Below are 16,360 nucleotides of genomic sequence, written 5' to 3' on the forward strand. Positions count from 1 at the left end.
ACCTCTCCAGTCCATCCCTTGCTACTTCAGTTTTTACCACCCCCAGTTTTCCATCTGTTACTCCCTCTCTCTGTTCTCCCACTATCAATCTCCCAGGTCTTTTTCAACTAGCTCTCTCTCTCCTTCCTAGCTCTCCCTTGGCTTTCATCACTTATCTTCACTTTTACTTGTTTAAAGTTGAACCCTTGATGCTCAACTTCATGCTTTTCCACCTCCCATTTTCATGCCACTCCCTCCTTTCTCACTTTTGTCTTTCTTTCTTTTGGTTATTTTCTTTTAGAGGTCAGTCTCACGTCCTGTACCAGTCCCCCTTTCTCCTTTGTCGTTTAGTTTATTCTCTCTCTCCTTTACTTTCTCTTCCCTTGAACATCTATTTGTTTCTATCTTTCCTTTCACCTCCCCCTCTCCTCTTCAGCCTCGTTTGTTGCCTTTGTTTTCATTACAGTTTCTCTACCGCCGTTTTAAAACAACATTAATACGGTGTCTGTTTCTTTGTATGTCTTGAGGGAGACCTGTGTGATGTCTGTTTACAGAGGTTACCAGTGCTGTAGCTGTGAGCTCTGTCACACACACACACACACGCACACACACACACACACACACACACACACACACACACACACACACACACACACACACACACACACACACACACACACACACACACACACACACACACACACACACACACACACACACACACACACACACACACACACACATCTTCCTAGCCCTCTATACAGACGACAAGCTGCAGCACAAACACACACACACATCTTCCCAGCCTCAGTATCACTAGTAGTATCACTCTTAAGTGGCAGGAAGTGCTGGTTATCAGGGAGCTCTTCACATCCTGCTTCAGACTGAAGGACTGAGCTCAGGAAAACAAAGGCCCCGGTGTCACTCTGGAAAAGGAATGGAGACTGGGAGATGGTGTGTGTGTGTGTGTGTGTTTACAACACAGTGTGTATGAACCATTCATTTGAATTATTTTAGCAGCCTCCACCCCTTTCTGTCCGTGCCACTGTGTAGCTGGTATAACGTGATTATTACGTCAATGCAACAGTACCAAGCATTCACATTTCACCCTGTTTGTTCACCTTCTCTGGAATATACAAATCATACAGGATGAATCCCAAATGGTACTCTATTCCCTATTATGTGCACTACTTTTGACCGGGGATCATAGGGCTCTGGTCAAAAGTAGTGCACTATATAGACAGGTTGGTTATTTAGCAACAAAACCGATGTGTGCGCAACTATGGGGAAAAACACACAGGGTTGGCTTAGATTGTTGACAACATGTAAACTATATTTCGTCTCCAAATGTTTATTGGAAACATAAATACATTTGCACAATGAGCACTTTTTGTCTCTCAAATGCATATTTACAGTTGGTTAACTAGCTAGCGAATTTTAGCCATATTAGCACTGACATCAGTCAAAACACCTCTAAACAAGACATGGTATCAAAAACAAGATACAACCAGCTGAAACAAGCCACCTACGATTCCCCACATGGCAGCTTCTTGTCATTGTTGCTAGGTATCTGACAAATCAGAATCATGACAAAGCACGTCTTCTGGCCCTATCCATGCGCGCATAATTTTCCACACAATTAAAGACATTCCAGTCACGCCTCATTCTAGAACAGTGTGTTACAGGTCAGAAAGTTGGAATGATCTCTCTCTGGCTGGTTGTTGATGTTAGTTTAACTTTGACCACATAACATGTACCATGCGGTACTAATGAGAACCACATCATTAACATCCACCCAATGTCACGGCAAAGCTAAGAAAAGACAGAACATTTTGTACAATGAAACGATGTAGACGAGTCATCATATCAGTAGAAATTCCCATGACCTTCTGAGGTTATTATTCAGTATAGAAGACATTTGATTAGTCATGTATAGAGCCCCATAGTGGAGGTGCAATAATACCCATAAAACCTAACGGTCAAACAGGGAAATGGTTCCAATTGTTTTTCCACCATTCATTTTTCCGATAAGGAATTTTAGAAACACTTAAAATAAGGGCTGTGTTTCGTGTAGGCCTACCCCGGTGTGACATTTTGATAACTGTGTAAATCTCTCTAGGACAAGGTGACTTTTATCAATATATTCGGCTCTATTTACTCTCAGATTCGAAAATGCTAATTAGCATCAAATTAGACATCATGCAAGATTACAAATCCTTGCAAGCTCCTGCATGTCATTTCTAGCTGACACTTTGCTAACAGGTATTGTTCCTGCTCGTCATCTCTAGCTGACACCTTTGCTAACAGGTATTGTTCCTGCTCGTCATCTCTATCTGACACCTTTGCTAACAGGTATTGTTCCTGCTCGTCATCTCTAGCTGACACCTTTGCTAACAGGTATTGTTCCTGCTCGTCATCTCTATCTGACACCTTTGCTAACAGGTATTGTTCCTGCTCGTCATCTCTAGCTGACACCTTTGCTAACAGGTATTGTTCCTGCTCGTCATCTCTAGCTGACACCTTTGCTAACAGGTATTGTTCCTGCTCGTCATCTCTAGCTGACACCTTTGCTAACAGGTATTGTTCCTGCTCGTCATCTCTAGCTGACACCTTTGCTAACAGGTATTGTTCCTGCTCGTCATCTCTAGCTGACACCTTTGCTAACAGGTATTGTTCCTGCTCGTCATCTCTATCTGACACCTTTGCTAACAGGTATTGTTACTGCTCGTCATCTCTATCTGACACCTTTGCTAACAGGTATTGTTCCTGCTCGTCATCTCTATCTGACACCTTTGCTAACAGGTATTGTTCCTGCTCGTCATCTCTATCTGACACCTTTGCTAACAGGTATTGTTCCTGCTCGTCATCTCTATCTGACACCTTTGCTAACAGGTATTGTTCCTGCTCGTCATCTCTAGCTGACACCTTTGCTAACAGGTATTGTTCCTGCTCGTCATCTCTAGCTGACACCTTTGCTAACAGGTATTGTGTCAATGTAAAACTTGCCCAAGACAGTTCACAGAATTGTCAATTCAATGAAATTTTGCCAATTTATTAATTCCTAAATTTAGTTAATAGTTCACCCAGAGATATTTACCTTTGCCTCGTCCAGATCATCATGGCATTTTTACTATGATAGCCACATTAGCAGCTAATTAGCATTTTATTTTGAAGGGACAAATATATTGATAAAAGTCACCTTGTCCTAGAGAGATTTACACAGTTATCAACATGCCACTCCAGGGTAGGCTACACGAAACACAGCCCTTCTTTTAAGTGTTTCTAAAAAACCCTATGGGAAACATTACCGGTGGAAAAACGATTGGAACCATTTCCTTGTTTTATGGGTATTATGACTCATACAATGGTACTCTAAAGAGGTCATTGTAGATGTATATACTGCAGATCTATAGACTAGAAGAATCTCTCGTTGGTCTTTCTTCTACAAGAGAGAAGTGTGTGTGTGTGTGTGTGTGTGTGTGTGTGTGTGTGTGTGTGTGTGTGTGTGTGTGTGTGTGTGTGTGTGTGTGTGTGTGTGTGTGTGTGTGTGTGTGTGTGTGTGTGTGTGTATGAGAGAGAGATGTGAAGAGAGGAGTGTGTGTGTGTGTGTGTGTGTGTGTGTGTGTGTGTGTGTGTGTGTGTGTGTGTGTTTGTGTGTGTGTGTGTGTGTGTGTGTGTGTGTGTGTGTGTGTGTGTGTGTGTGTGTGTGTGTGTGTGTGTGTGTGTGTGTGTGTGTGTGTGTGTGTGTGTGTGTGTGAGAGAGAGAGAGAGAGATAGGGAGATGTGAGAAGAGGAGTGTGTGTCTTAATCACAGTCTGGACCAGGATGAAAGGCCTCAGAGGGAGGGAACACTGTTTTGTGTGTTTGTGGTGAGTGTGGCGCAAAATCCCAGTAAGCATGAGAAAGCCAGGCTGTATTAACTAACTAACATGGTTATGGTGAGCCAAGCGTGACTCTTGGCTGGGAGGCCGATACGCCTTATTGTCCCAGACACACACAAAAACATACACACACACACAGACCGATACGCCTTATTGTCTCAGACACACACACACACACACACACACACACACACACACACACACACACACACACACACACACACACACACACACACACACACACACACACACACACACACACATAGACACACACATACACACACATACACACATACACACATACACACATAGACACATAGACACACACATACACACACATACACACATACACACATAGACACACACATACACACACATACACACATAGACACATACACACACACATAGACACATACACACACATACACACAGATAGACACATACACACATACACACATACATACATAGACACACACACCCAAGTTATAGACTGTTTTCTCTGCTACCGCACGGGAAGCGATACCGGAGCGCCAAGTCTAGGACCAAAAGGCTCCTCTACAGCTTCTACCCCCAAGCCATAAGACTGCTGAACAATAAATAAAATCGCTACCGGACTGTTTCATTGACCCCCCCCCCCCTCCTCCCGCCCCCCTCACTTTTGCTACTCGCTGTTTATTTTCTATGCATAGTCACTTCACCCCACCTACATGTACAAATTACCTCAACTAACTAAATAGCCCATCCAAATACCTCATCCCCATACTGTTATTTATTTATTTTGCTCCTTTGCACCCTAGTATCTCTACTTGCACATTCATCTTCTGCACATCTATCACTCCAGTGTACCCCCACACACTGACTCGGTACCGGTGCCCCCTGTATATAGCCTCGTTATTCTTATTGTGTTACTTTTTATTATTTTAGTCTACTTGGTAAATACAGTATTTTCTTAACTCTTCTTGAACTGCACTGTTGGTTATGATCAAGTAAGCATTTCACGGTAAAGTGCTTTTCTGTCTCAGTGCCAGACCAGTCTCCCATCTCAGGTCATCCAGATTTGCTTCACAGCATTGTATTCAGAACACACACACACAAACCCATACAGTAATGGCCAGGACAGCCTTCCCACCACCACCACCTCAGCTCTCTTGCCACGTATGTTAGTCTATCCTCTCTGGCATTGAGCACTGAACATGCTGAGTCCCAAATAGCAGCCTATTTCCTACACTTATTTTGACCAGAGCCTTGTGAGCCCATTTGGGACGCAGACATCGACTGACTCTTGTAACCAGCTGGAGATATTCTCTTCCCTCAGATGATCATCTTAGTCTCTTAATCTGGTGCCAAACTTTTCCTCTGATCTATAATCTGCACATACAGCAGACCCAGATAGAAACCAGATTTCCTCTGACTGAATGGTGGACTGTAGACTGTAGACTGTATGGTAGACTGTAGACTGTATGGTAGGCTGTAGACTGTATGGTCGACTGTAGACTGTACAATAGACTTTAAACTGTATAGTAGACTTTAAACTGTATGGTAGACTGTAGACTGTATATTGTAGACTGTAGACTGTAGATTGTATGGTAGATTGTAAACTGTATGGTAGACTGTAGACTGTAGCCTGTAAACTGTATGGTAGACTGTAAACTGTACAGTAGACTGTAGACTGTTTGGTGGACTGTAGACTCTACGGTTGGCTGTATAATGTACGGTGGACTGTAGACTGTGGTGGACTGTAGACTGTGTGGTAGACTGTAGACTGTATAGTAGACTGTAGACTGTATGGTAGACTGTAGATTGTATGGTAGACTGTATGGTAGACTGTATGGTAGACATTAGACTGTATAGTAGGCTATATACTGCAGACTGTAGACTGTGTGGTAGACTGTAGACTGTTTGGTAGACTGTAGAGTGTATGGTAGACTGTACGGTATACTGTAGACTGTATGGCAGACTGTAAACTACGGTAGACTGTACAGTAAACTGTAGACTGCATGGCATACTGTAGACTGTATGGTAGAATGTAGACTGTATAGTAGATTGTAAACTGTACGGTACACTGTGGACTATAGACTGTTCAGTATACTGTAGAGTGTAGACTATACTGTAGACAGTAGACTGTATGATATGGAAAACAAACTCGATATACTTTTAAATGACTAAATCCAAATCAAAACTGTGTAGAAAGATAACGGACCTATATTCTTACCGTTTTTTTACTGTCCAGCTCGCTAATAATCACTGTGCACAGTCAATTGACCTTTTCTCATAAGGTTTCTTGACTGTCCAGCTCGCTACTAATTACTAGACAGTCAGGGAGCATTGGAAATTGCAAACATGATGGATAGAGGATTACTATTATTAGCAAATTTTGACGGCAAGGAATAAAACCAATTTTCATTGCGGCCCTCCGGACCTCGTTGAAGACCGAATGCGGCCCCCGAGGTAAAATTAGTTGGACACCCCTGCTTTAGACTGAATGGTAGACTGTAGACCACATGAAAAGTCATTCCACGGAGGGCCAAGTATCTGCGGGTTTTCGCTCCTCCCTTGTACTTGATTGATGATTTAAGGTCACTAATTAGTAAGCAACTCTCCACACCTGGTTGTCTAGGACTTAATTGAAAGGAAAAACCCAAAACCTGCAGACACTAGGCCCTCCATGGAAAGACTGAGGCTAGGAAACACTGTCACCACCGATAAATCCACGATAATTGAGAATTTCAATAAGCATTTCTCTACGGCTGGCCATGCTTTCCATCTGGCTACCACTACCCCGGTCAACAGCCCTGCACCCCCCACAGCAACTTGCCCAAGCCTCCCCATTTCTCCTTCACCCAAATCCAGATAGCTGATGTTCTGAAAGAGCTGCAAAATCTGGACCCCTACAAATCAGCCGGGCTAGACAATCTGGACCCTGTCTTTGTAAAAGGATCCGCCAAAATTGTTGCAACCCCTATTACTAGCCTATTCAACCTCTCTTTCGTATCGTCTGAGATCCCCAAAGATTGGAAAGCTGCTGCGGTCATCCCCCTCTTCAAAGGGGGAGACACTCTAGACCCAAACTGCTACAGACCTATATCTATCCTACCCTGCCTTTCTAAGGTCTTCGACAGCCAAGTTAACGAACAGATCACCGACCATTTCGAATCCCACCGTACTTTCTCCGCTATGCAATCTGGTTTCCGAGCTGGTCATGGGTGCACCTCAGCCACGCTCAAGGTCCTAAACGATATCATAACCGCCATCGATAAGAGACAATACTGTGCAGCTGTATTCATCGACCTGGCCAAGGCTTTCGACTCCGTCAATCACCACATTCTTATCGGCAGACTCAACAGCCTTGGTTTCTCAAATGACTGCCTCGCCTGGTTCACCAACTACTTCTCAGACAGAGTTCAGTGTGTCAAATCGGAGGGCCTGTTGTCCGGACCTCTGGCAGTCTCTATGGGGGTTCAATTCTCGGGCCGACTCTCCATTCTCTGTAAACATCAATGATGTCGCTCTTGCTGCTGGTGATTCTTTGATCCACCTCTACGCAGACGACACCATTCTGTATACTTCTGGCCCTTCTTTGGACACTGTGTTAACTCACCTCCAGACGAGCTTCAATGCCATACAACTCTCCTTCCGTGGCCTCCAACTGCTCTTAATTGCAAGTAAAACTAAATGCATGCTCTTCGAACGATCGCTGCCCTCACCTTCCCACCCGTCCAGCATCACTACTCTGGACGGTTCTGACTTAGAATATGTGGACAACTACAAATACCTAGGTGTCTGGTTAGACTGTAAACTCTCCTTCCAGACTCACATTAAGCATCTCCAATCCAAAATTAAATCTAGAATAGGCTTCCTATTTCGCAACAAAGCATCCTTCACTCATGCTGCCAAACATACCCTTGTAAAACTGACTATCTTACTGATCCTTGACTTCGGTGATGTCATTTACAAAATAGCCTCCAACACTCTACTCAGCAAATTGGATGCAGTCTATCACAGTGCCATCAGTTTTGTGACCAAAGAGCCATATACTACCCACCACTGCGACCTGTATGCTCTCGTTGGCTGGCCCTCGCTTCATATTCGTCGCCAAACCCACTGGCTCCAGGTCATCTATAAGTATTTGCTAGGTAAAGCCCCGCCTTATTTCAGCTCACTGGTCACCATAGCAGCACTCACCCGTAGCACGCGTTCCAGCAGGTATATTTCACTGGTCACCCCCAAAGCAAATTCCTTCTTTGGCTGCCTTTCCTTCCAGTTCTCTGCTGCCAATGACTGGAACGAACTGCAAAAATCACTGAATCTGGAGACTCATATCTCCCTCACTAGCTTTAAGCACCAGCTGTCAGAGCAGCTCACAGATCACTGCACCTGTACATAGCCCATCTGTAAATAGCCCATACAACTACCTCATCACTATACTGTTATTTATTTATTTTGCTCCTTTGCACCCCAGTATCTCTACTTGCACATTTATCTTCTGGACATCGATCATGGCAGTGTTTAATTGCATTCTGGTGAATCGATGCTACATATTCACAATGTATAACCACGGTTTGCAGCTCTAAATATGCACATTTTTGAACAAAACATAAGTGTATTGTATAACCTGATGTTATAAGACTGTCATCTGATGAAGTTGGTCAAGGTTAGTGATTAATTTTATATCTTTTGCTGGTTTTTGCGAATGCTATCTATGCGGTGAATAAATGCGGTTGTGTGTTTGGCTATTGTGGTAAGCTAATATAATGCTATATTGTGTTTTCGCTGTAAAACACTTAAAAAATCGGAAATATTGGCTGGATTCACAAGATGTTTATCTTTCATTTGCTGTACACCATGTATTTTTCATAAATGTTTTATGATGAGTATTTAGGTATTTCACGTTGCTCTCTGTAATTATTCTGGCTGCTTTGGTGATATTTTTGATGGTAGCTGCAATGTAAAACTATGATTTATACCTCAAATATGCACATTTTCAAACAAAACATAAATTTATTGTATAACATGTTATAAGACTGTCATCTGATGAAGTTGTTTCTTGGTTAGTGACTAATTATATCTCTATTTGGTCGGTTTTGTGATAGCTACCTATGCGGTAGAAACATGGTGAAAATATACGGTTGAGTCTTTGGCTATTGTGGTTAGCTAATAGAAATACATATTGTGTTTTCGCTGTAAAACATTTTAAAAATCGGAAATGATGGCTGGATTCACAAGATGTTTATCTTTCATTTGCTGTATTGGACTTGTGATTTCATGATATTTATATGCTATTATTTACTTGTGGCGCTAGGCTAGGCTATGCTAGTCAGCTTTTACTGATGAGGATGCTCCCGGATCCGGGATGGGTGTTAAGTAAAGGTTAAATAAAGGTGAAATAAGTAAATAAATAAAAACTTTGACACCCCTGCTGTAGACTGTATGGTAGACTGTAGACGGTATTGTAGAGTGTAGACTAGATGTATGGGAATGCTTACACCTGCTGCTCTGTAGAACTGTAGTTGGCCTGCTCTGCAGCTAAAGATGGATGTGTGTGTTTATGTGGTACTATGGAACTATGCTTTCCTCACATGCACACAACTCTCCTCCATGTTGCTTCTCTCTCTCTCTGTCCTTCACCCTCTCTTCCCCTACCCTTCTCTCCCCATCTATCCTTCTCTCTCTCTGTCCTTCACCCTCTCTTCCCATACCCTTATCTCTCTCTGTCTATCCTTCTCTCTCGCTCTGTCCTTCACCCTCTCTTCCCCTACCCTTATCTCTCCCCGTCTATCCTTCTCTCTCTCCCTCTCACTGTTCTCGTCTCTCTTTCCTTCTCCCTGGTTGCGTCCCAAATGTTACCCTATTCCCTATATAGTGCTCCATTTTTGACCAGTGCACTATATAGGGAATAGGGTGCCATGTGGTTAACACACCCTCTTTCCCCCCTTTTCTCTTCCTCTCGTTATTTCTCCACATCTTTCTGCTTCTCTCTCGTGCCCTCTCTCTTCTCTCTCCCCCTCTCTTTCTCTTGCCCCTATCTCTTTTTCTTCTCTCTCCCATTCTCTCCTCTCTTCCTCTCCTACTCTCGTTATCTCTCCCCATCGCTCTCTTTCTCTCTCGCCCCCTCCCGCCTTCTCTATCTCCCCTTTTCCTTCCTTCTGTCGCTCGCTCTCTAACTCACTCTCTCTCTCTGGAAGCCATAGTGAGGTGTGGTGTGTTTACATTCGTATCTCAGGAGAAATATTCAGCTTCATGACTTTTCTCTCAGCCCTGCTGTGTGTGTGTGTGTCTGTGTGTGTGTGTGTGTGTGTGTGTGTGTGTGTGTGTGTGTGTGTGTGTGTGTGTGTGTGTGTGTGTGTGTGTGTGTGTGTGTGTGTGTGTGTGTGTGTGTGTGTGTGTGTGTGTGTGTGTGTTTGTGTGTGTGTGTGTCTGTTACTTAAGTGTGTGCACATCTTATAAAGAAGCTTTAAAATCTCTCTTTCTATTTTGACTGTGTGTGTATAAATGTGTTCAAGTGTGTTTGTGCTAACTGTGCACCCAAGTGTCTGGCTGGCTGTGTTTGTGCTAACTCTGTGCACCCAAGTGTCTGGCTGGTTGTGTTTGTGCTAACTCTGTGCACCCAAGTGTCTGGCTGGTTGTGTTTGTGCTAACTCTGTGCACCCAAGTGTCTGGCTGGTTGTGTTTGTGCTAACTCTGTGCACCCAAGTGTCTGGCTGGTTGTGTTTGTGTGTTTAGTTTGCTCAAGACATCTGCTAAGTCAATGAGATTCGTTTTCCTTGTGGGTGTGGCCAGTGTTTGTGTGTGCGGGACTGTGTATCTACCATTCATTCCAAATATTTAAAAATGCCCCCCCGCTGTCATTACCATTGTGTAGCTGTTATAACATCATTATTGATTTGTACAATTTCAGCGTGGAGGGAGTTGGGGTGCAGTGTGTCTGTCTATGTGTGTGTTGACTAACAGTGTTTTCCTCTCTCTCTCTAGTTGATATCAGGGAGATCAGGGAGCTGCGGTTGGGTAAAGCTTCCCGGGACTTTGAGCGTTATCCAGAGGAGGCTCGTAAATTAGACTCCGCCCACTGCTTCATCGTGCTCTACGGACTGGAGTTCCGCCTCAAAACACTCAGCGTGGCCGGTCAGTGTGTGTGTGTGTGTGTGTGTGTGTGTGTGTGTGTGTGCTTTCTCTGTTGCTCGATGGCTCTCCAAATGTTCTCCATTGCATCTGTTAGTGATATTCTGGGACGGTAAGGGGGTGGCTGGAAGATAATATTTCCATATTTGTAATAATGCCATGCTACAATAGCTCCTGTTGTACAAGGCAGTAGTGCACTGCATAAAGCTCACTTCTCAGCACTTCGTTAACATTTTATTTTCTCCATGCCCACTCTCACTCTCGCTCTCTGTCCCTGTCTCACTCTTTCTCTGTCTGCCTTTCTCCCTCTCTCCCCCCTCTCTATCTCTGTCTCTCTCCTTCTGCCCCACCCAACCTCTCTCTCTCTCTCTCTCTCTCTCTCTCTCTCTCTCTCTCTCTCTCTCTCTCTCTCTCTCTCTCTCTCTCTCTCTCTCTCTCTCTCTCTCTCTCCCTCTCTGTCTCTCTCCAGCCTTCAGTGAGGAGGAGGTCAATATGTGGATCACTGGACTCAACTGGCTGATGATGGATACTCAGAGAGCCTCAGCACCACAACAGATAGACAGGTACATGTGTGTGTGTGTGGGTGTGTGTGTGTGTGTGTGTGAGAGAGAGAGAGAAAGAGAGAGGAGAGGAGTGTGAGTGAGAGAATGAGTGAGTGAGGAGTGTGTGCGTGAGAGAGAGGAGAGGAGTGTGTGTGTCTGAGTGAGTGAGAGAGAGAGAGCGAGGTGAGAGGGGGAGAGGGAGAGGAGTGTGTGTGTTTTTGTGTAGAGGAGTGTGTGTGTGTGAGAGAGAGAGATGTGAGGAGAGGAGTGTGTGCCTTTATGACAGTATGAATCAGGTGTCTGTGGTGTTTAACAGGCTCCTGTTTGTAGTAATATTAATATCCCGGTAGCATCATCCATTACTACTATAACACACATAGGAGAGAGGGGACAGGGGTTGGAGAGAGCAACAATATTTGTGTTGGTTGAAAATAATTATTCTGGATAAATGTGTGGGGGCAGTGTTCCTATATTCCATGGTTTGTGGACGAAAACTCAGAGTAGTGCTGTTGTGGGAGAGAGGAACTTCAGTATTGTACATATGATCCGTTTTATGACTATTTGGTTTACAAATGTCAACAACTTGGTCACAGTCAATGAAGTGACATACAGTGTCTCAATTATTTTGTGTTGTAGGCTTTGGGTCACATTACTATTTTATGTTTTCACAAATACAGTCACAATTTCAAGTTAGACTAAGTCAATGTTAAACCCCGTGGCTGGTGGCTTTTAAAAGAATCCGCTGTGCTCAACACAGCCACTCAACATCTGTCTTTCCATCTCATACTGAACTATCTCTCTTCTCTCTATTTCTGTATTCCCTCCCTCCCTCCCTCCCTCCCTCCCTCCCTCCCTCCCTCCCTCCCTCCCTCCCTCCCTCCCTCCAGGTGGCTGAGGAGACAATTTGAGGTGATGGACAGGAATCGTGAGGGAAGGTGGGTCAGATGTCAATACCATATCAACATTGTTGTTACACCCAACCAGAACCCTGGGATACACACACTATGGTCACTCTGCTAGCCGGTGGAATAGTGGGGGAAATCCACTCCAAACGTTATAAAATAATAATACCCCTCCCAGCCCCTTCTCCAGCTCTAACCCCAGCTCCAGCTCTAGGCCTAGCTCCAGCTCTAACCCCAGCTCCAGCTCCAGCTCTAACCCCAGCTCCAGCTCTAGTCCTAGCTCCAGCTCTAACCCCAGCTCCAGCTCCAGCTCCAGCTCTAACCCCAGCTCCAGCTCTAACCCCAGCTCCAGCTCTAACCCCAGCTGCAGCTCCAGCTCTAACCCCAGCTCCAGGCCTAGCTCCAGCTCTAACCCCAACTCCAGTCCTAGCTCCAGCTCTAACCCCAGCTCCAGCTCCAGCTCTAACCCCAGCTCCAGCTCTAACCCTAACTCCAGCCCTAGCTCCAGCTCTATCCCTAATTCCAGCCCTAGCTCCACCTCTAACCCTAACTCCAGCTCCAGCTCTATCCCTAGCTCCAGCCCTAGCTCCACCTCTAACCCTAACTCCAGCTCCAGCTCTATCCCTAGCTCCAGCCCTAGCTCCAGCTCCTTACATCCCCACTAGTCCCCAGCTCAGTTCCATGGCTCCCACCTCTTTGGGAGGAAGCGGTCCAGCACAAACAGCCTGTCTGCCACCGCCTGATAAGGAACAGGAACAGGAAGTGATGCGATGGGTTGGGAGAGGGAAACTTCCTGTCTCAATGGAAATAGAAACAGGAGCTCCAAATCAGAGCAAAATAATGAGGGGTGATAAATAATGAGTTAAACAAAAGAGAGTTGATTGAACAGAGGATGAACAGAACATAGGGACGGAGGGATACATGCTAGCCAGAGAAATAATGGGGGAAGATAGGGAAAGACCAAGACAGTGACAGAGAGAGAGATAGAGAGGAGATAAAGTAGTATGTGAAGAGAGAGAGAGAGAGAGAGAGAGAGAGAGAGAGAGAGAGAGAGAGAGAGATAGAGAGACACACACACACAGACATAGAGACTATCAGTACTCTCTGAGACGCTGGAGGACAGCAGCTTGTGTCTAGTTAATCAACAAAGTGATCGGCCATGTGCCCCAACCCTGCAGGAGGGGCAGGACAGAGTGAGGGGGTGGAGATATCCCATAACACAGGGAGAATGTCTGGGAGTCCCAAAACACAAATAGACTGTCTGAGAGTCCCATAACGCAAAGAGACTGTCTGAGAGTCCCATAACACAAAGAGACTGTCTGAGAGTCCCATAACACAAAGAGACTGTCTGAGAGTCCCATAACACAAAGAGACTGTCTGAGAGTCCCATAACGCAAAGAGACTGTCTGAGAGTCCCAAAACACAAATAGACTGTCTGAGAGTCCCATAACGCAAAGAGACTGTCTGAGAGTCCCATAACACAAAGAGACTGTCTGAGAGTCCCATAACACAAAGAGACTGTCTGAGAGTTCCATAACACAAAGAGACTGTCTGAGAGTCCCATAACACAGAGACTGTCTGAGAGTTCCATAACACAGAGAGACTGTCTGAGAGTCCCAAAACACAGAGAGACTGTCTGAGAGTGATAGCAAAAGAAAGAGGAAACTAGAGAGGGATTGATGAAGAGAGGTCTAGAGAGAGGAGGAGAGACATATAGTATATAAGGGAAAAGAGTTAGAAAGAAAGAAAAACACACAGAGACAGATACTGAGAGAGGCTCAGAGAGAGAGAGTATGATATCCAGTGTGTACCCAACCCAGCAAGACCCAGCCCTGCTCCCCTTCTCTGGCCCGTCCGGTGGAAGCGGGGAGAGAGAGAGATCACCCCCCTGCTCTCCGCCCCTCCCTGTGGAGCCCAAACATTGAGACCAAGCAGGAGGCTTTCCGGCTGCCACTCGCCCATAGCTCTGGTTCTAAACAAACTAAACAGAACTCTAATACTTCATAATTAAACTACTCTAGCTCTGGTTCTAAATGAACTAAACAGAACTCTAATACTTCATAATTAAACTACTCTAGCTCTGGTTCTAAACAAACTAAACAGAACTCTAATACTTCATAATTAAACTACTCTAGATCTGGTTCTAAACAAACTAAACAGAACTCTAATACTTCATAATTAAACTACTCTAGCTCTGGTTCTAAATGAACTAATCTGAACTGTGATACTCCATAATTAAACTACTCTAGATCTGGTTCTAAACAAACTAAACAGAACTCTAATACTTCATAATTAAACTACTCTAGCTCTGGTTCTAAATGAACTAATCTGAACTGTGATACTCCATAATTAAACTACTCTAGATCTGGTTCTAAACAAACTAAACAGAACTCTAATACTTCATAATTAAACTACTCTAGCTCTGGTTCTAAATGAACTAAACAGAACTCTAATACTTCATAATTAAACTACTCTAGCTCTGGTTCTAAATGAACTAAACAGAACTTTGATACTCCGTAACAAAACTCCGCTCTGGTTCTGAACGAACTAAACAGAACTGTGATACTCCAGACTAAACTACTCTAGCTCTGGTTCTGAACGAACTAAAAAGAACAGTGATACTCCATAACAAAACTCCGCTCTGGTTCTAAATGAACTAAACAGTACTGTGATACTCCATAACTAAAATACTCTAGCTCTGGTTCTAAATGAACTAAACAGTACTGTGATACTCCATAACAAAACTCCGCTCTGGTTCTAAACCAACCAAACAGAACTGTGATACTCCATAAGTAGAATACTCTACCTCTGGTTCTAAACGAACTAAACAGAACTGTGATACTCAATAACTAAACTGCACGCTTGTTTTAAACGAACTTAACAGAACTGTGATACTCCATAACTAAACTAATCTCAGCTCTGGTTCTAAACGAACTAAACAGAACTGCGATACTCCATAACTAAACTAATCTCAGCTCTGGTTCTAAACAAACTAAACAGAACTGAGATACTCCATAACTAAACTAATCTCAGCTCTGGTTCTAAACGAACTAAACAGAACTGTGATACTCTGTAACGGATCTCCTCTTTGTCTGAGGAGGAGTAGGAAGGATCGGACCAATGTGCAGCGTGGTAAGTGTTCGTCATTTTATTAAAATGCACTGAACACTAAAATACTAAATAAACAAACAAAGAACAACCGAAACAGTTCGGTCTGGTAACTAATGCAAAGACAGAAAACAACTACCCACAAATCATAGTAGGAAAACAGGCTACCTAAGTATGGCTCCCAATCAGAGACAACGATAGACAGCTGCCTCTGATTGGGAACCACACCAGGCCAAACACATAGAAACACAACAACATAGAAAAAGAACATAGACTGCCCACCCCAACTCACGCCCTGACCAAACTAAAATAGAGACATAAAAAAGGAACTAAGGTCAGGACGTGACAGTACCCCCCCCCCCCCCCCCCAAAGGTGCGGACTCCGGCCGCAAAACCTAAACCCATAGGGGAGGGTCTGGGTGGGCATCTGTCCGCGGTGGCGGCTCTGGTGCGGGACGTGGACCCCACTCCACCATAGTCTTAGCCCACTTAGGTGGCGCTTTTGGAGCGGCGACCCTTGCCGCCGACCCCGGACTGGGAACCCTTGCAGCGGGCCCCAAATAGACGGGAGACTCTGGCAGCGCCGGACAGGCGGGAGACTCTGGCAGCGCCGGACAGGCGGGCGACTCTGGCAGCTCCTGAGTGAAGGGCGACTCTGGCAGCTCCTGAGTGAAGGGCGACTCTGGCAGCTCCTGAGTGAAGGGCGGCTCTGGCAGCTCCTGACTGACGGGCGGCTCTGGCAGCTCCTGACTGACGGGCGGCTCTGGCAGCTCCTGACTGACGGGCGGCGCTGGCAGCTACCGACTGACGGGCGGCGCTGGCAGCTACCGAC

At 44.8% G+C, this 16,360-nt stretch overlaps 1 protein-coding gene across 1 annotated transcript in view; it reads left to right on the forward strand.

Annotated features, from left to right (window-relative positions):
- The window catches only part of LOC120054971 (1-phosphatidylinositol 4,5-bisphosphate phosphodiesterase gamma-1-like), a 64,299-nt gene that overhangs the window by 9,719 nt on the left and 38,220 nt on the right, over positions 1–16,360 (forward strand). The window contains exons 3-5 of the mRNA XM_039002770.1: positions 10,830–10,979; positions 11,446–11,539; positions 12,406–12,453. Coding sequence (XP_038858698.1) covers positions 10,830–10,979; positions 11,446–11,539; positions 12,406–12,453 — 292 coding nt within the window. The remainder of the gene's footprint in view (positions 1–10,829; positions 10,980–11,445; positions 11,540–12,405; positions 12,454–16,360) is intronic.

Source organism: Salvelinus namaycush, chromosome 10, assembly GCF_016432855.1.
Source record: "Salvelinus namaycush isolate Seneca chromosome 10, SaNama_1.0, whole genome shotgun sequence".
Lineage (NCBI taxonomy): Eukaryota > Metazoa > Chordata > Actinopteri > Salmoniformes > Salmonidae > Salvelinus > Salvelinus namaycush.